At 38.5% G+C, this 20,537-nt stretch overlaps 1 protein-coding gene across 1 annotated transcript in view; it reads left to right on the top strand.

Moving 5' to 3' along the window:
- CFAP47 (cilia and flagella associated protein 47) overlaps positions 1-20,537 on the top strand; it is a 544,336-nt gene that overhangs the window by 42,378 nt on the left and 481,421 nt on the right. Inside the window, exons 10-12 of the mRNA XM_047716464.1 lie at positions 2,085-2,320; positions 17,377-17,563; positions 18,285-18,498. Of these exons, the coding sequence (XP_047572420.1) occupies positions 2,085-2,320; positions 17,377-17,563; positions 18,285-18,498 (637 nt within the window). The remainder of the gene's footprint in view (positions 1-2,084; positions 2,321-17,376; positions 17,564-18,284; positions 18,499-20,537) is intronic.

Below are 20,537 nucleotides of genomic sequence, written 5' to 3'. Positions count from 1 at the left end.
TTTCACTTTTTAATCTATAATCTATTATTTCACTTTTTAATCTGTAATGACTAACCCCAAGTGGGTCCTTTAAGATGGCTGACATTTCTACTGCATTCCTCCCTTCCTTCACTTTCTCACAGTATGAGATCAGTATCACACACCTTACCTTCCCTCACCTCAAACCTCCAAGACTTCCTCTTTCGTCTTCACTCTAAACTTGTAAATATATTAAGTGACCCAGCATACATTTGCACTTGGATATCTATTAGGCATCTCAAACTTAACATATCCAGGAAAACCCTCCTGGTTTCCCCATAACCTGTTTTTCCTGTCTCAAGAAATGGCAATTCTATCACTTCTGTTGCTCAGGCTCAAGACCTTAGCTTCACCATTTATCATGTGTTCAATTTCCTATTTTATATCCAGTCCATCAGCAAATTTTGTTGAATCTTAAAAATTTTGTTGAATCTCTTAAAACTATATGTTAAATCTGACCCTTTCTCACCCTTCTTCTACTACTCTTACTTAGCCATATTTGGTTCCTTAGGGTTTTTGGAACGTGCCAAGGAAATTCCTACCTTAGAGTCTTTGTATTTGCTCTTCTTACTCTTCTGTCTGGAATGCACTTTTCCTGGATTTTCACATGATTTTCTTCCCGAGTTCCCATATATATATATATATATATATTTTTTTTTTTTTTTTAAAGATTTTATTTATTTATTTGACAGAGAGAGAGAGATCACAAGTAGGCAGAGAGGCACACAGAGAGGGGGAAGCAGGCTCCCTGCTGAGCAGAAGGCTCGATGCAGGACTTGATCCCAGGACCCTGAGATCATGACCCAAGCCAGAGGCAGAGGCTTAATCCACTGAGCCACCCAGGCACCCCCTGAATTCCTTCATATCTTTGCTCAAATGTTTCCCTATCAAGAGAAATCTTTTTGGACTTTCCCACATGAAGAACAGTTCCAAGATATTGTGTACTGTCTTACGCTTATAGGAGAGGAAAAATAATTTTCCCTCTACTTCTCTAGGGTCTTGGTTGAGACCTCCCTTAAAAGACAACTTAAGAAGTGGGGGCAACTGGGTGGCTCAGTTGGTTAAGTGTCTGCCTTCAGCTCAGGTCATGATTCCAGAGTCCTAGGATCCAGCCCCACATCAGACTCCCTGCTCAGTGGGAAGCCTGCTTCTTCCTCTCCCTGCTTTCTTTCTTGCTCTCTCTCTCACGTATGAATATAATTTTAAAAAAAAGGAAAAGACAGATTAAGAGGGAAAACAAAGCAAACAAGTTTAAGAACATGTATACCTCCTCTATACATGGGAGAGACCCAGGAAAACTGAGTAACTCCCCAAAGTGTCTGGAACCATCACTTTAAATACCATCTCCAGCTACAGACAAAAGATATTGGGGTATGGCAGCAAGTTATGGGAGGTTTTCAGTTCACAGGGTGGGTATGGTTGTTATGCAGACTTAAGTATCTGCCTTCTTTGATGAGAGTTTCTTCCTGGTAGTTTTCAGAGCTTTTCCTGTGTCTGCTGTTACATAACAATAGTCAGCTTAAAATGATCCTTATGCCAGGGATGCCTGGGTGGCTCAGTCCATTAAGTGTCCACCTTCAGCTCAGGTCATGATCCCAGGGTCCTGGGATTGAGTCCCCGCATCCTTCTCCCTCTGCCTGACACTCCCTTCTGTTTGTGCTCTCTCTCTGACAAATAAATAAATAAAATCTTAAAAAAAAAATCCTATGCCAAAGAGGCATATGTTCGGCTGACAAACTGTGCTCCCCTTCACCCAACATTACTTTTCCCCATAGCACTTATCCTGTCTGAAATGCTATATATTTCCTTATTTTATTGTCAGCATCACCTCCCAAGAATATAAAGTCCATGAAAGCAGGAACAGTGTCTATTTTATTCACTGCTGTATCCCCACAGCCTAGAAGAGTACTTGGCATAGAGAAGGCACTTAATAATTTTGTTGAATGAAGATTGAATGAGCTACCCATGTCTCATCAGTTCTTTCAGATGACACTATTTGGACTGAGCAAATAATATGCTGGATTCCCAACACTTTTTATGTTAAAGAGCTATTATTGCTTTTACAGGTGATCGATTTCAGAAAGTGGAATTAGCACTGACAGGTACAGGACTTCCCGTCTTACTACAGTTTGATCCAGGAAAGGTCCTTAATTTTGCACCATGTTTCATGGGTGAACATTCAGAGCTTCTGTGTATTATGCAAAATCGATCCAACTCACTTCCTGTGATGTACCGCTTTCAAAAGACTGCACATTTTAAAATTGATCCTGAAAGGGGCAAGATTGATGAAGGATGTATCCAGGTAAGATAATTATTCGATGCTTTCACATGCTTCAAATATTTTAAAATTTGCTAAAATGACATGCAGAGGATTAAAAACTTCATTTTGTTCCACCGGTATTATAAATTTTATCTCTTCTGTGGCCTTGTTGTGAATGCTTTAGTGTTGGCACTTACACAGTATCTGTAATTATTTGTTAAGTGCCTTTCATGTGCCAGGAAAAGCATTTGACACTGAAGGGAATGTAAAGAAGGACAAAACATAGTTATTGCTTCCAAGGATTTTTGGGGGTGGGGGGCTCAGAGAGTATTTATTTATTGTTGCTCCAGGAAGCAGGACTCGAAATTTAACTATCTTACATGGAGCCTTAGCCCTCCCTGTCTTGAGTGGGTGCAGGAATAGGTCCTGAAGGCTTTGTCTAGGACAGTGGCACCCAGCGACCAGAGGAGGAATGCTCCTGAGCCAGTAGTTGCCCATAGCTGCAAAAAGTGAAAAGGAGGTAGGAACCAGGCACTTGCCCCAGCCTCAGAGATGCTGAAGGAAGTGCAAGATGCTTTGGGACTCACCCCTAGACTGAAGATTGGCCAAGCTGGGATATACACATGTGGGACAAGTGGAAGTCCAGTGCCTCACCGGCACAGGCTATAGCCCCATGCTATAGTTAACCCATGACAGAAGGGAGAGGGTTGGCAGTTTGGCCTCTGAGGGGTCAGAGGCCTGGCCCTCCTGTGAGGTGAGGTGGTATGGGGGAAAATTGCCACCATAGTGTTAACTACTTGCTGAGGGGTGAGTTTCTCAGCCTTTTGCCTAAGGGCATGTCCTTTGCCCCCCAACTCTTAGTGGTTGATGGAAGGGCATCCTGCAGCCATGGTCGCGGGCATTATGTGTCACGGGCACAGTGAGGCATGGCGGGTGTAGGGTACGCTCGCAGCAGGAGTTTTGTCGTCATCAGGCCAGCAGATAGGGTTAGCAGGTGTCTGAGTGTAGGGAGGACGACGGGTCCTGGCATAGGCTCGGGTCTCAGCACGGGTGCTTGTGGTCCTGGAGTGACTCCACTGGTACATCAGTGACATACCCCACCACAGAAGCCCCACCATCCCCTTGCTCAGTCACTAGGCGGGGGCAGGAGGAGGAGGGAGCGGTTCCACGTGGGTGGTGCTGGTGGCCGAGAGGGGCGGGACTGGGACGCAGGTGGCACTGCGCAACTCCTTGCTGCGGCTGCTCCTGCGCCTGCGTAGACTCACTTCCGTTGCCTCCTGGAGCCCCGCTGGCAGCGTGTAGACTGCGGAGGCCGCTTCGCTTGCTGGTGGTGGCAGCCATGCTGGACACAGCCTGCGTCATCCTCTGCTTTGGCCTAGGGCAACCGGTTCCTGGTCTGCCGGTGCAGACAGCGATGCCTCCTTCCCTCCAATGCTCTGCCCAGTAAGAATTTTTTTATGTACTAAGGAAGTGTAAAACATACATACCAACAGCTATGGTTTCAGAAGAATGCAAAATGTGTTGAAAGAGATCTCTAAGAAGGTGATAGTGAAACCCAGAGGACTGTTTTTACTTCCAGCCAGGTAGCTGGGTCTGCCTATGATAGTAACATGAGCCAGACCTTGAAGGTTGAGCAGAATTTTCAAATTTGAAACTAGTTGTCCTTAACTGGCCTAGGCCTCCAACTGCTGGTGTGCAGCAGGCAAGTTGAAGTCTGAGGAATGCCTGTGAGTCCCAGGCCAGCTTCTGTCTTTCTCACTACTCACATAACTCTTGTCCTTGTCCTCTAAATCAGGGTTGGCTCACTATGCTGCACAGGCCAAATCTGGCCTGTTGCCTGTATTTTTAGTGTAAACTCCTGTTGGAATGTAGCTGCTCTTATTGCCTGTTGTCTATGGCTGCGTTTATGCTACAAAGGCAAAGTTGAATAGTTGTGAGAGAGCTGTGTTGATTAAAAATAAGATCGTTGAAGAGACACCTGGGTGGCTCAGTCAGTTAAGTGTCTGCCTTTGGTTCAGGTCATGATCCTGGAATCGGAGGATCGAGTCCCACCTGGGGCTCCCCACTCAGCTTCTTCCTCTGACCCTTCCCCCTCTCATGCTCTCTCTCTCAAATAAATAAATACATTCTTTAAGGAAAAAAAAAAAGAAGAGTTATTTTATGAGACGCCTGGGTGGCTCATTCGTTAAATGTATGCTTTTGGCTCAGGTCATGATCCCAGGGCCCTGGGATCAAGCCCCATGTTGGGCTCTCTGCCTAGCAGGAAGCCTGCTTCTCCCTCTCCCACTCCCCCTGCTTGTGTTCCTTCTGTTGCCGTGTTTCTCTCTGTCAAATAAACAATAAAATCTAAAAAAAAAAAAAAATAGTTATTTTACCAGCAAAACTGGATTTACTTGAGAATAGCAGAGAACTGTAATTCGGGACAAACAAGCTATGGCAAAAATCATAGGCTTGTCCAGCAACCAAAGAGAGGAACGTTATTTTAGGAGAAGGAGAAAGAAGTTGGGAGTGGTTATTTTGAAGGAAAACCCACTGAAGAAGAGCAAGAGTTCAGGGTGATGCCTGTTTGTTGTTGACTGGGTTGCTGGGGTAGTCGATTTCTTACAGGAGATGCAGTGTACATATTTTCTGGTTGGGACCTGTATCAGATGATTCTTTTCAAACCACGTTTCTTCTTGTAATTGAAGTCTACTGGCAGGGCGTGAGAGCTTCTCCTTCTGGCCTCCCGATTCCATTTTAGTGAGGTTTCCCTTTATTAATTTTTACAGTTATATGGCCCATAAAGCCCAAAATATTTAATGTCTGGCCATTTACAGAAAAAGTTAGGAGCCTTGCTCTAAACAGTAGCAAGCGTGAATGCTTTCAGTTTCACCTCAGGTTCTTATGTTACCATCTTTTCTTCACTGCATTGTGATATGGCTCATAAAGTTATTGAGGGAAGCTTTCTCCCAGTTGCAATCAGGAACTATTGTACACATGTTTAAATGCATGCAGCTCATATTTATAACTCTTCCTGCTTCATTAGAATGACTCACTTCCGTCCCCTCAAATTTGGATAGATTTAATCAGTCTTTATAGAATAACAACTGATGTTAACTACATTATGGAAAACGTGTGCTTTTTAACCGCTTCCTAGACTTTCTTTAGTTCAGTCCTCTTAAATCTACCAACTCAGTTTATTTTCTCCAGCGACATGGACCTCTTTCAAAATGTGTCTGATAGCTAATTTCCAAGTGTCATTTTTAACCCTCTGTGTTTCTGGGTTTTTCAAGCACTAATAACTTTCAGATTAATAAAAAGTGAATGTGGGACGTGTGGGGGGTTTGCTGGAGTCCTGTGGCTTACACAGGCTGGTCAAATCATTTGTTAGAAGTGACATATTATTTGGAAGTGAGATGAGATTGTTCTTTTTAGTACTAGCTTATTGAGCTAGAATTCTCATATGATAAAATTCACACATTCAAAGAGTATAATTCAGTACTATTTAGTATATTCACAGAATTGTGGAACCATTAGCACTTATTCTACAACATTCTCATCACCCCAGGAAGAAGCTCTGTGTCCATGAGCAGTCACTCCCTCTTCTTATTCCTCAGCCTGTGGCAGCCACTAATCTCTTTTCTATGTCTAAATTTCCCTGTTCTTGACATTGCATATAAATATAATCATAAAATATGAAGACTCTGTGTTTGGTTTCTTTGATTCAGCATTATATTTCCAAGTTGTGTCAGTGTTGGAAGTATGTGTCACTACCTCATTCCTTTTCATGGCCAGATTGTATTTCATTGGCATGGGTTGATGGGCATTTGAGTTGTTTCCATCTTTTGGCTCTTACGAATAATGCTGCTATAGTTATATTGTTATCACATTGTTACAATGTCCTTTTAATGGTGAGGACACTTAAGATCTACCATCTTATCAAATTTCAAGTGTACGATACAGTATTGTTAACTATAGTCACCATTTCCAGAAGTTACTCATTTTGGAGAACTGAAACTTTGTGCCCTTTGACTAACATCTTCCTATTTTCTGTTCCTTCCCACCCCTAGCAACCACCCTCTACTCTTCTGTTTGTTTAACTGTTTTAGATTCTGCGTGTAGATAAGATAATGTAATATTTCTCTTTCTGTGTCTGACTTATTTCACTTAATATAACATTCTCTAAGTACATCATGTTGTCACAGATGTCAGGAATTCCTTCTTTCTTAAGGCTGAATAAAATTCCGTTATTCTTCTGCATGTGGATATCCAATTTTTCCAGCACAATTTATTAAAGAGACTGTCTCTTTTCTACTGTGTGTTCTTGGCATTCTTACTGCAGCCTAGTTGATTATAAAGGCACAGATTTATTTGTGGGCTCTCTATTCTGTTCATATGTTTATATATCTTTTTTATGCTGATACCGTCCTGTTTTGGTAACTGTAGCTTTGTAATATAGTTTGAAATCGGGAAATGTGATGCCTCCAGCTTTGTTCTTTTTGCTCAAAATTGCATGGGCTATTCAGAATCTTTTGTGTTTAAATTAGGAACAAAAAGAGTAAAATACTTAGGAATAAACTTAACCAAAAGAGGCAAAAGACTTAAACACTGAAAATTGTGAAACATTGATGAAGGGAATTGAAGAAGGCACAAATAAAGAGAAAACCATCCTGTGTTCATGGTTAGGGAGAATTGATATTTTTAAATGTCTGTACTACCCAAAGTGATCTACAGGTTTATTACAATCCTTATCAAAATCCCAGTGGTGCTCTTTAAGAAACAGAAAAAAAATCTAGAAATTCATATGGACAAGTTTTCAGTACTCTTCGGTATACACCAAAGAGTAGAATTGCTGAATCATGTGATAACTCTGTTTAACCTTTTGGGAAACTATCATACTGTTTTCCAAAGATATTGCACTATTTCATAACTCTTACCAGCAATGAATATGTGTTTTAATGTTCTAATACCTCCACACCTTTGCCCATATTTGTTAATTTTCTTCTTTTTGATTTTATCTATCCCAGTGGGTACAAAGTGGCTTCTCATTGCAGTTTTCATTTACATTTCCCCAGTGACTATTGATGTTGAATGCCCTTCCATATGCTTATTGTACATTGGTATATGTTATTTAGAGAACTGTTTATTCATGTGTACCATAGGCAGAATAATGACCACCTAAAGGTGTCCTTATCCTTATCCTAATCTCTGGAATTTGTGAATATGTGATGTTTCATGGCAATGGAGAATTTAGGTTTTAATTGGAAGTAATGTTGATAATCATTTGACTTTAAAATGGGGAGATTAACCTGGATTATCTGTGTGGGCCCAATATAATCACAGGGGTACTTAAACATAAAATTAGAAGGCAGAAAAATTGTCAGTGTCAGAGTGATATGATGTGAAAAATATTTGCATGTCTGTTACTGGCTTTGATAATGGAAGGGGGGGAGGGTAATGAGCCAAAGGAACACAATGGCCTCTAGAAGGTAGGAAACGATAAGTAAATAGATTCTCAAAAGGAAAAAAAAAAAAAAAAGGAAATAGATTCTCCACTAAACACCAGAAATGAATGTCGTTCTGCTGAAATCTTGAAATCTTGGTTTTGGTTCATTGAGATTGGAGTCAGACTTTTGACCTACGGAAGTAGAAGAAACTGAGCTGTTGTAGCCCACAGAGTTGTTTGTAATTTGTTATTGTAAAAATAGGAAACTAATACAATATTCTTTACCCATTTTTAATCGGGATATTTATCCTTCTGTTGTTGAATTGCAAAAGTTCTTTATGTATTCTAGATACAAGTCCTTTATCAGATATGTGACTTACAAATATTTTCTCCCCTTCTGTGGGTTGTTTACTCATTTTCTTTTTTGTCCTTTGAAATAAAAAAGTTTTAAACTTTTGATCAAGTCCAGTGTATCTTTTTCTCCCCTTTTGTCACTTGTACTTTTAGTATCATGTCTTAGTAGTTATACAATATCCAAGGTCATTAAGATTTGTTCCTGTTTTCCTCTAGGAAATTTAGCTTATACATTTAAAATATATTATCCATTTTGAGATTTATAGTGTTATTTAGACGTCCAGATTCATTCTTTTACATATAGATGTCCAGTTATCTTGGAGTCTTGGCATACTTATTGACAAAATACTTGATTGTAAATGTAAGAGTTTATGGACTCAATTCTTTTTTATTTACCTGTGTTTATCCTTGTGCCAGTATCACAGTGTACTGATAAGTGTTGTAGTAATTTTTGAAATTGGGAAATGTCAGTCCTTCAGATTTGATCTTTTTAAGGAGATTTTTGACCACTTTGAGACCCTTGAAAATTCGTATGAATTTTAGAATTAGCTTACTAAGTTCTATAAAAACAAAAACAACAACGAAACACCCCAGCAGCTGGGATTTTGATAGGAATTGTGTTGAATCTATAAATCTGTTTGAGAGTGTTTCTATCTTAATATTAAATCTTGCAATTTATGAAAATTGGATAGCTTTCCATTTATTTTTGTCTTTTAAAATTTCTTTCAGTCGTGGGGTGCCTGGGTGGCTCAGTGGGTTAAAGCCTCTGCCTTCAGCTCAGGTCATGATCTCAGGGTCCTGGAATCAAGCCCTGTATCAGGCTCTCTGCTTAGTAGGAGCCTGCTTCCCTGTCACACTCTGCCTGCCTCTCTGCCTACTTGTGATCTCTGTCTGTCAAATAAATAAATAAAATCTTTAAAAAAAAAAAAACGATTTCTTTCAGTGGTGATTAGTAGTTTGCAGTATACATGTCTTGCCATTCTTTTAAAAATATATTCCTAATAGTCTATTCTTTTTGTTGCTGTGTAAATGAGATTGTATTCTTAAATTAATTTTTGTATCATTTACTGCTAGTATATAGAAATGTATTTTTTTATATATTGACCTTGTATCCTGTAATCTTAAAATCATTTATTCTGATGATTTTCAGTGGGTTCTTTGGGATATAAGATTAATGTTATCTGTGAATAGAGACCATTTTATACCTTCCTTTCCAATTTGGATGCATTTTATTTCTTTTTTCCTCCATCATTGTGTTGCCTAGAACCTTTACTATGGTATTAAATAGAGGTGACGAGAGTATATTTTTCTTCTTCCTACTCTAAGTTTCATCATTAAGTATGATGTTAGTTGTGGGTGTTTCATAGATTGCATTTATAAACATGGGGAAGTTCTCTTCTACTTCAAGTGTTTTAGGTGTTTTTACTGTGAAAATGTATTTTCTCAAGTACTTTTTCTGTGTCTATTACAGTGGTAATATGTTTTTTGCCCTTTATTAAGATGGGGTATTACCTTAAGTGATATTCTTTTTTTTTTTTTTTAAGTGATATTCTTTTTTTAAATATTTTATTTATTTATTTGACAGAGATCACAAGCAGGCAGAGAGGCAGGCAGAGAGAGAGGAGAAAGCAGGCTCCCCGCTGAGCAGAGAGCCCGACGTGGGGCTCGATCCCAGGACCCTGGGATCATGACCTGAGCTGAAGGCAGAGGCTTTAACCCACTGAACCACCCAGGCGCCCCTTGAGTGATATTCTGATGTTAAACCTGGGATAATTCCCTGTTGTACAGAGTGAAAATCATTTGTACATATTTCTGGGTTCAGTTTGATAATATTTAGTTGAGGAATTTTGCATATATATTCATTAGGAACATTGACCCATAGTTTTCTTTTCTTAAATGTCTTTGGTTTTGACTGAGTAAAGCTGCTGTCATAGAGTAAGTTGGAAACTGTTCTCTTCAGTTTTTGGAATAGTTTATGAAGGACTGGTGCTAATTCTTCTTTAAATGTTTGATTAAAAAAAAGGTTTGATAAGATTTACCATCAAAGCCATCATGTTCTGGGCTTTTCATTATCAGAAGGTTTTTGATTTCTAATCAATCTCTTGTTAACCCAGGGCTATTCAGATTTTTTATTTCTTCTAGAAGCAATTTTAGAAGTTTGCAACTGTCTAAGAATGTGTCCATATCATTTAGGTTATCTAATTTGTTGGCATATACCTGTTCATCATATTACCTCATACTTTGTTTTGTGTATGTATGTCAATTTTTGGTTTTCTGTTTATGGAAATCAACTACTTTGTTCACATGCATTTTATTTTATTTAAATAGTTTTTTTCTTTATTAAATTTTTAAATTTTGATTCCAGTATAGTTAGTGTACAGAGTTATATTAGTTTCAGATGTACAATGCAGTGATTCAGCATTTCTATACACTACTCAGTGCTCATCATGATAAGTGCACTCCTTAATTCCTATCACCTGTTTCACCCACCCCGCTGCCCTCCTCCCCTCTGGTTACCATCGGTTTGTTCTCTATAGTTAAATGTCTGTTTCTTCATTTGTCTCTCTTTTTCCCTTTGCTCACTTGTTTCTTAAATTCCATAAGTAAAATCATGTGATATTTGTCTTTCTCTGACTGACTTATTTTGCTGAGCATTATACTCTCTAGCTCCATCCATGTTGGTAAGATTTCATTCTTTTTTATGTCTCAGTAATATTCCAGTGTGTGTGTGTGTGTGTGTGTGTATGGCATGTATATATATATATGGTGTGTGTGTGTGTGTATATGTCATATATATATGTATATATATGTGTGTATATATATATATGTATATATATATATATATGTATGTATATATATATATATGGCATCTTTATCCATTCACATATTGATGGACACTTGGACTGCTTCCATAATTTGGCTATAATGAATAATGCTGCAATAAACATAGAAGTGTATATATCCTTTTGAATTAGTATTTTTGTATTCTCTGGGTAAATATCCAGTAGTGCCATTACTGGATCACAGGGAGGGTAGTTCTATTTTTAACTTTCTTTAAAAAAAATTTTATTTTTGTTTATTTGACAGAGAGATTGAGAGAAAGAGAGAATGCACAGTCGGGGGAGTGGTGGGCAGAGGGAGAGGGAGAAGCAGGCTCCCAGCTGAATAAGGAGCATGATGTGGGGCTTGATTCCAGGACTCTGGGATCATGACCTGAGCTGAAGGCAACTGCTTATTCAGCTGAGCCACCCAGGCGCCGCTATTTTTAATTTTTTGAGGAACCTCCATACTGTTTCCCACAGTGGCTGTACCAGTTTGCATTGCTACCAACAGTGCAAGAGGATCCCTTTCTCTGTACATCCTCACATACACTTGTTTTTTGTGTTACTGATTTTAGCCATTCTGATAGGTGTGAGGTGATATCTTATTGTGATTTTTGGTTTGTATTTCCCTGATGATCAGTGGTGTTGAGTATCTTTTCATATGTCTGTTGGCCATCTGTATGTTTTCTTTGGAAAAATGTCTGTTCATGTCTTCTGCCCCTTTTTTTTTTTTAAAAGATTTTATTTATTTATTTTCAGAGAGAGCCACAGCGAGAGAGGGAACACAAGCAGAGGGAGTGGGAGGAGGAGAAGCAGGCTTCCTGCTGAGCAGGGAGCCTGATCCGGGGCTTGATTTCAGGACTCTGAGATCATGACCTTAGCCAAAGGCAGATGCTTAATGACTGAGCCATGCAGGTGCCCCTTTCTGTCCAATTTTAATTGGATTATTATTTTTTTTTTGAGTGATGGGTTGTATAAGTTTTTCACATATTTTAGATACTAACCCTTTATCAGATATGTCATTTGCACATAGCTTCTCCTATTTAGTGGGTTGTCTTTTAATTTTCTTGATTGTTTTCTTCATTGTGCAGAAGCTTTTTATTTGAATGTTCCTCAGTTTTTTTAAAAAAATACTTTATTTATTAATTTGACAGAGGGAGAGAGCACAAGCAGGGGTAGCAGCAGGCAGAGAGAGAGGGAAAAGCATGCTTCCTGCTGATCAGGGAGCCTAATGCAGGGCTAGATCCCAGGAGGATCAGGACCTAAGCTGAAGGCAGATGCTTCATCGACTGAGCCATCCAGGCACCCTGTTCCCTCACTTTTTATTGTTGATAGTGATAGTCTCTCTTTCATTCTCAATTGTAGCAAATGGTCTTACTCTCTTTTTTTTGTTTTGTTTTGTTTTTTGCTTGGTGAGTCTGGCTAATGATTTTCCATTACTGTTGATCATTTCAAAGACAGTTCCAGATTTGTAGATTGTCTCAATTGCTTTCAGTTCTCTATTTCATGTATTACTGCTTTTCTCTTCATTCCTTTTCTTCTCTTCAGTTTGGGCTTACTTTGTTCTTCTTTTTTCTATTTTCTAAGGTGGAAATTTCGGTTATGATTTAAAGACCTTTTAAATTTACTAATTTTTTTAAACTTAAAAAAATCATTTATTTTTGACAGAGAGAGAGAGAGAAAGTACCTGAGCAGGTGTAGCACAAGTTGGGGGGAGGGGGGACAGAAGGAGAAGCCAACTCCCCGCTGAGCATGGACCCCCAATGTGGGACTTGATCCCAGGGCACTGGGATGGTGACCTGAGCCAAAGACAGATGCTTAACTGACTGAGCCACCCAGGTGCCCCTAAATTTACTTTAATCACAGCTTTTGCTGTATTTCACGAGTTTTGGTATGTTGTGTTATAGTTTTCCTTCATCTCAGGGTATTCTCTAATTTCCCCTGAGGTTTCTTTGACCCATTGGTTACTTAGAAATATATTGTTTAATTTCTACATATTTGTGAGTTTTCCATATTTCCTTCTTTTTGTCCTTTTTAACAATTTCTATACTTTATTGATAGTCTCTATTTTGTGAATTGTTTTCTTTCTTTCTTTCTTTCTTTCTTTCTTTCTTTCTTTCCTTCTTTTCTAGATTTTTATTTAACACACTGAGAGCGTTCACAAGTAGGCAGAGAGGCAGGCAGAGAGAGAGGGGGAAGCAGGCTCCCCACCAAGCAGAGAGCTTAATGTGGGGCTCAGTCCCCAGACCCGGAGACCATGACCTGAGCTGAAGGCAGAGGCTTAACTCTGAGCCACCCAGGCACCTCTGTGAGATGTTTTCATACCTTTACTAATTCTTTTTTTATTGAGATATAATTAATATATAGCATTAGTTTCAGGGATACAATGTAATGGTATTTGTATATATTGGAAAATGATCACCATAATAAGTCTGTTTAATATCTATCACTATACATAGTTATAGTTTTTTTTCTCGTGATAAGAACTCTTAAGATTTACTCTTGTAGGGGTGCCTGGGTGGTTCAGTGGGTTAAGCCTCTGCCTTCGGCTAAGATCATGATCCCAGGATCCTGGGATTGAGCCCCACATTAGTCTCTCTGCTCAGTGGGGAGCCTGCTTCCCCCTCTCTCTCTGCTGTCTCTCTGCCTACTTGTGATCTCTCTCTGTCAGATTTACTCTTGTAGCAACTTTCAAATATGTGATATAGTATTATTAGCTATAGTCACTATGCTGTGCATTGTGTCCTCATGACTTATTTATTTTGTAACCGGAAATTTGTACCTTTTGACCCCCTTCATCCATTTCACACATCTGCCTCCCCTTGTCCTTGCTACCACCAGTCTATATTGTGTATATATGAGCTTTTTTTTTTTTTTTTTTTAGATTCCACATCTAAAGTGAGTTCATATGGTATTTGTCTTTCTGTGTCTGACTTAACTTAGCATAGTGCCTTCAAAGTATATCCATGTTGTCAAAAATGGGAAGGTTTTGTTCTTATTGCTAAACACTTTATATTTCTTGTCTTTTTGATAATAGCCATTTTGACAGGTGTGCTGTGATACTTCATTGTGGTTTTGATTTGCATTTCCCAGATGATTAGTGATGTTGAGTATGATGATTAATGAGTCCTATTTTTTTTCCATCTCATCGGTTACCTTTTCATTTTGTTGATGGTTTCCTTTGCTGTACAGAAGCTTTTTAATTTGATGAAGTCCCACTTTATTTGTTTATTATTTACTTTTGTTTCCTTTGCTTTTGGTGTCTTCTTTTAATGCTTTGAACATATTTTCCATTAGTCATTAGAGCATATTTATATTAGTCAACTTATGTTTTCTAATAAATTCAGCGTTTGGGTTTCTGCAGGCACAGTTTCTTTTCTTTTCTTTTCTTTCTTTTTTTTTTTTTAAGATTTCATTTATTTATCTGACAGAGAGAGAGGGAGAAAGAGAGCCCAGGCAGGGGGAGCAGTGGAGGGAGAGGGAGAAGCAGGCTCCCCGCTGAGCAGAGCCCAACAGGTCTCTATCCCAGGACCCTGGGATCATGACCTGAGCTGAAGGCATATGATTAACTGATTGAGCCACCAGGCACCTTGTCAGGCACAGTTTCTATTTATTGCATTTTTTTCTGTGTAGTGGCCATACTCTCCTCTTTCTTTTTATGTCCCATAATTCTTTGTTGGAAACTGGGCATTTTAAATGGTATAATTTGGCAACTCTGAAATCAGATGGCTCCCAAGATTAGTTTCATTGCTATTTTTTTTAAAGATTTTATTTATTTATTTGACACAGAGAGATCACAAGTAGGCAGAGAGGCAGGCAGAGGGGGGAAGTAGGCTCCCCGCTAAGCATAGAGCCCAATGTGTGGCTCCATCCCAGGACCCTGAGATCATGACCTGAGCTGAAGGCAGAGACTTAACCCACTAAGCCACCTAGGCACTCCTGTTGTTCTTTTTCTTTAGTGACCATTTAGACCGAGTCTGTAAATGTCGTTTTCTTTGTTGTGTGCAGCCAATCAAAGGTCTGCTCAGTTAATTTAGGGGTCAGCTAATGATTGGGTAGAGCTTCTCTTAAATTTCTTGAATCAGTAAGGCGCAGCCTTTGCCAAGAGCCTTTGTGTAAGTGTATTTGGCTTAGGCATATCTTCATTGTTCTGTCAGGTAATTTATAGCTTTTTTTGGCCTTTAATTTCACCTTGTACAGAGTCTCAAAGTCAGCCAGATTTCAGAAATTAGAGCTTTCTCAAGTCTTTCCTGGGCATATACACTGTCATACACATGCGTGTGATGATGTAGATTCCCAGGAGTATGTCAGAGCTTTTCAAATACCCTCTGAATATTTCTGTTTTCATTTTCCTTTTTGTTTTGTTTTGTTTTGTTTTGCCTCTTATTGGCCTTAAATGGTAATGCTACTTCAAGTTGCTGTGATGTTTAGCAATTGCTGCTGATTTTTTGGTGGGGGAGGAGGATAAGGGGGTACAAAACGGGGAAGAGAGTTTATAAAGAATGAGCTCTGAACCAGGTCAGTTAAAAATAATACCCTTATAGTGGGATTTTTAGCTAGCTTCTAGACAGGACAAATAGGGACAATTCCCTGGGGATAGGATTTTTGGAGAGCTCCAAACCCAATCTTTTCCCTCCCTGGCTGCTAGGCTAATAGTTTTTACAGCTGCCATAGTTACAAGGCTGTTGTTTTCAAAAAGAGCTCAAAATTAGAATAGGAAGGGGACACCTGGGTGGCTCAGTTGGTTAGGCAGCTGCCTTCGGCTCAGGTCATGATCCCGGCGTCCTGGGATCGAGTCCCACATCGGGCTCCTTGCTCGTCAGGGAACCTGCTTCTGCCTCTGCCTGCCATTCCGTCTGCCTGTGCTCGCTCTCTCTTCCTCTCTCTCTGACAAATAAATAAATAAAATCTTAAAAAAAAAATTAGAATAGGGGGATGGGATGGCAGTTTATAAAAATGACAGAAAACCTGTTATTCTTTAAGAGATTCAGCTATTTTTTAAATTTTATTTAAATTTAGTTAGCCAATAGATAGTACATCAATAGTTTTTGATGTAGTGTTTAATGATTCATTAGTTGCATATAACACCCAATGCTCCCCACATCATATGCCGTCCTTAATGCATATCACCTAGTTACCCCATCCCCCCTGCCCCCAACCTACCTCCCTTTCCACAACCCTCAGTGTGTTTCCTGGAGTCAAGAGTCTCATGGTTTGTCTCCCTCTCTGATTTCTTCTCATTCAGTTTTCTCTCCCCTCCGCTATGATTTTTCTTTAAAGATTTTATTTATTTATTTGTCAGACAGAGATCACAAGTAGGCAGAGAGGCAGGCAGAGAGAGAGGAGAAGCAGGCTCCCTGATAAGCAGAGAGCCCAATTCGGGGCTCGATCCCAGGACCCTGGGATCATGACCTGAGCCAAAGGCAGAGGCTTAACCCACTGAGCCACCCAGGTGCCCCTCCCCTATGATCTTCTGCGCTATTCCTTATATTCTACATAAGAGTGAAACATATGATTATTGTCTCTCTCTGCTTTACTTATTTCACTTAGCATAATCCTCTCCAGTTCCATCCATGTCAGTGTAAATGGTGGATATTCATCCTTTCTGATGGCTGATCAGCTATTTTTTCCTTAAATATTCCTTGGATTTTTATAAGCTTTGGGTAATTTTAAAATATGTGTAAAGTTGATTTTGACAATTATTCCAGTGGTTTCTTTCTCCTTTGGAGGAGTAGATATTTGGAGATCCTTGATTTGCTATTCTGGAAGTGCTTCAATACCACTGTTAATTTTTTCTCGAATACTTTTCCAATAATATATATCTTAAAGGTCTGTCAGTGTCATATATGGTATTTCTAAGCTTCTTTTATATTATGGTGATGGACTAGCTCTCCTTAAAAATTTTATAAAGTTCTTATTTTTTTAAAGATTTTATTTATTTGACAGAGAGAGATCACAGTAGGAAGAGAGGCAGGCAAAGAGAGAGGGGGAAGCAGGCTCCCCACTGAGGAGAGAGCCCGATGCGGGGCTCGATCCCGGGACCTTGAGATCAGGACCTGAGTCGAAGGCAGAGGCTTAACCCAGGTGCCCCTATAAATAGTTTTTTTGTTGCTTTTTATTTTTTTCCCAACAGTTTAATATTATTTTTGTAATCCATTTGGACTGCTGAAACAAAATACCATAGATTGCATGGTTTAAACAAGAGAAGTTTATTTCACACAGTACTGTAGGCTCGAAGTCTTAGATCAAGGTGCCAACTTGGTCAGGTAAGGGCCCTCCTCCTGGTTGTAGCCTTCTAATTGTTTTATTATATGGTAGAAGAGTCTAGGGAGCTTTGTGGGGCCTCTTTTATAAGAGCACTAATCCTATGACCTAATCGCATCCCAAAGGCCCTACCTATCCTAATTCCATCACATGGGCATTAGGTTTAAACATAGGAGTTTCGGGGATTCACAAACATTCAGCCTATAGCAACTTGTTACTTTTTCTTTTTTTAGAATGTGACATGTTCATTCATTCCACATCAAGTAGGAGTCTTTAAAGTGAAGCAACTGATAGAGATTATTGGCTCAGTGGCAGATGAAAATTTGCAGTCATCACTGAAACCTTTTCATCAAATATATTTAGATTTCAAGAGTGTCTGCAAACCTTCCACCAAGAAAGTTGTGATGAAAATGAATCCTGGTAAGCTAATGTGGACACACTTTTTCTTAAATTAAGTTTATATAGGATTATTTTAATACACTGATTGCTTAGTTATATATGTCAAATGTAGTCTTATCTTGTGGTTCTTACCTTATGAATGCATCAAAATCACATAGAAGGCTGGTTAAAATAGATCTCATTGGTCTATATCCCAGAATTGATTGTTATATAAGACTTTGGTAGAACCCAAAGATTTGCATTTCTAACATGACCCTGACAGTAGTTGATGCTGCCATTTTGGGGATTACAGTTTGCATACCATTGATTTAGTGATCTATAAAATATATTAAATATTTATTGGTTTTTATATTTTATTCTTCTACATTTTTATTTGAGTCTATAATATAAACTACTTTTGACCATTCCATGGATTATCTTGTGGCTGTAATACTCAATTATCTTTTATACATTGAACCATATGAAATTGCTGATATTCAGCTCTCTCTGATCTATAAAATCTATGTCACATAGGCTAACTCATTCCTTTGAGTTACTATGTTTTCTTTTTTATATGTGCAATATTTTATAAATTGTTTTGTGTATGTCCATTTATTAGATGGAATAGTTGTATTTTCTGAATTTGTTTGTTTAGGGATTTAGTTTTAAGTTAGAACCAATGGTGTAGTGTATTAATACATGGGTATTAATTGGAAAGTTGAAATTAAAAAAACATTTAACTTAATATCCAATTCTATAAAAGGTATATCCCCTTTGGTCACTAATCCTACGGGACAATTTGTGGTTAGAGACTTGCCTAAATACAAGGACCGTGCACCTGTTACAATGCTTCAATCAGCCATGACACGTCTTCACGATCATCGCATAAGTAAAGAGTCAATGAAGGGTGCACTGATAGCCTTTCCCAATGATCGAGCTGCAAGTATCAGGTCTGGAGACCAGCATAAACTTTTCAGGTAATATGTTATATTAAAAACAAGAAATTTTGAAAGACACAGTGACCAACATGATATAGCAGGTCTTAGCAGATCCTGTTGTAGCAAACTAATGATGATGATAATAATAATAGTAATAAAATTTTACTTTATTTCTCTTGTTTTGTTTTACATTGGAGTTGATAGTTATTGAATGCTACTCTATTTGCTTTGTACTACCTCTCATCACCTCTACTGTATACTTTATGGGAAGGGAATGCTTTACCAGATGATTATTAAAATATGCTGTTGACAAGTATAGAGTAATAGAAAAAAATCACATTTAGAAATATATCAAGGGGCGCCTGGGTGGCTCAGTGGGTTAAAGCCTCTGCCTTCGGCTCAGGTGGGATCTAGCTACGCATCGGGCTCTCTGCTGAGCCCAGAGCCTGCTTCACTTCCTCTCTCTCTGCCTGTCTCTCTGCCTAATTGTGATCTCTGTCTGTCAAATAAATAAATAAAATCTTTAAGAAAAAAAAAAGAAATATATCAAGTTCTCAGACTTGACTGTCATATTCATTAAGTATGGCTGACAGCTTGAATTTATCTAAGGTAAAAATAAAAACATTTACAGCTGTGAAAAACCAGTCATTGTCATCATCATCGTTATCATCATCATCATCATCATCACCTTTGTTCCCCTCAAAGTCACATTTCTCATAACCAATCCCAAACTGAACTAAGACCTCAACAATTAGGATCAAAAATGGTGTTAAACCTCAATTTATATCGATCGAAACCTCAAAGAAATCACTACCTTACAAGTGCTTAGTGAGAAGGAACCCAGGCATCCTGGTTTTTACACATTTAAGACTGAAAAGAGTTTCTTTTCTGCCTGTTGGTGTGCTACTAGTACACTATCTAAACTTGATAATGTCCCTGGGATTTCTCTACTTGTCTCTTTACCTTTGGTGAGCTCACTTAATTTTATAGCCGTTTTCTTGCAATATCATTTGATATTAGGCCATAATTGTTTTATTATCCACAATTGGAAAATTCTGAGTCTTTTCATAGTATTATTTTAAAAATTTTATTCATACCAGCCTTTCTCTCTCTATTGTTTGACAAGTACCATGGAACATAGAAGTGCAGAAATCACTCAGATGCCATTTTAAATAATTATGTAGCATAAAAAAGGAAAACTTATCTCTCCCTCTGACTCATTGCACTCCCTCCCATACAGAAGTATCTGTTGGGAACAACTTTTTATGTATCCTTTTCAGTTCTTTCCTATGTTTATAAAAATATGTTTGTATAGACATATATTAATTTAATATTGATGTTTTTTCTGTCTTAGTCTTAATCATATGATCTAAAAATGCCAGACTGAAAAATATTCTTTATTTAAATTCAATTTAGGTAAAATGTAGTTCTGCCAGATTTTAAAAAATTATTTTGTTTAAATTCTATCAATTAACATATAGTGTATTACCAGTATCAGAAGTAGAGTTCAGTGATTCATCAGTTGCATATAATACCCAGTGCTCATTACATCACATGTCCTCCTTAATGCCCATCACCCACCCTTCCCCTAAGATCCTCTGTTTTGTTTCTTAAATTCCACATATTAGTGAAATTGTACGATAATTATCTTTCTCTGCTTGACTTTTTCCCTTAGCATAATACTCTCTGGTTCCAACCATATCGTTGCAAATGGCAAGATTTCAATTTTTTTATGGCTGACTAATATTCTATTGTATATATATACCACTTCTTTATCCATTCATCTGTCGACGAACATCTGGGCTCTTGCCATAGTTTTGGCTATTGTGGACATTGCTGCTATAAACATTGGGGTGCATTTGCCCCTCTGAATTACTATGTTTGTATCCTTTGGGTAAATACGTAGTACTGTAATTGCTGGGTTTTAGGGTAGCTGTATTTTAGCAACCTCCTTACTGTTTTCCAGAGTGCTTCTATCAGCTTGCATTTCCACCAAGAGTGTAAGAGGGTTCCCCTTTCCCCACATCCTCACCAAAATTTGTTCTTGTTAATTTTAGCCTTTCTAACTGGTGTGAGGT

This window comes from Lutra lutra, chromosome X (assembly GCF_902655055.1).
Source record: "Lutra lutra chromosome X, mLutLut1.2, whole genome shotgun sequence".
NCBI lineage: Eukaryota > Metazoa > Chordata > Mammalia > Carnivora > Mustelidae > Lutra > Lutra lutra.
This window is presented reverse-complemented; position numbering and strand designations above follow the sequence as displayed.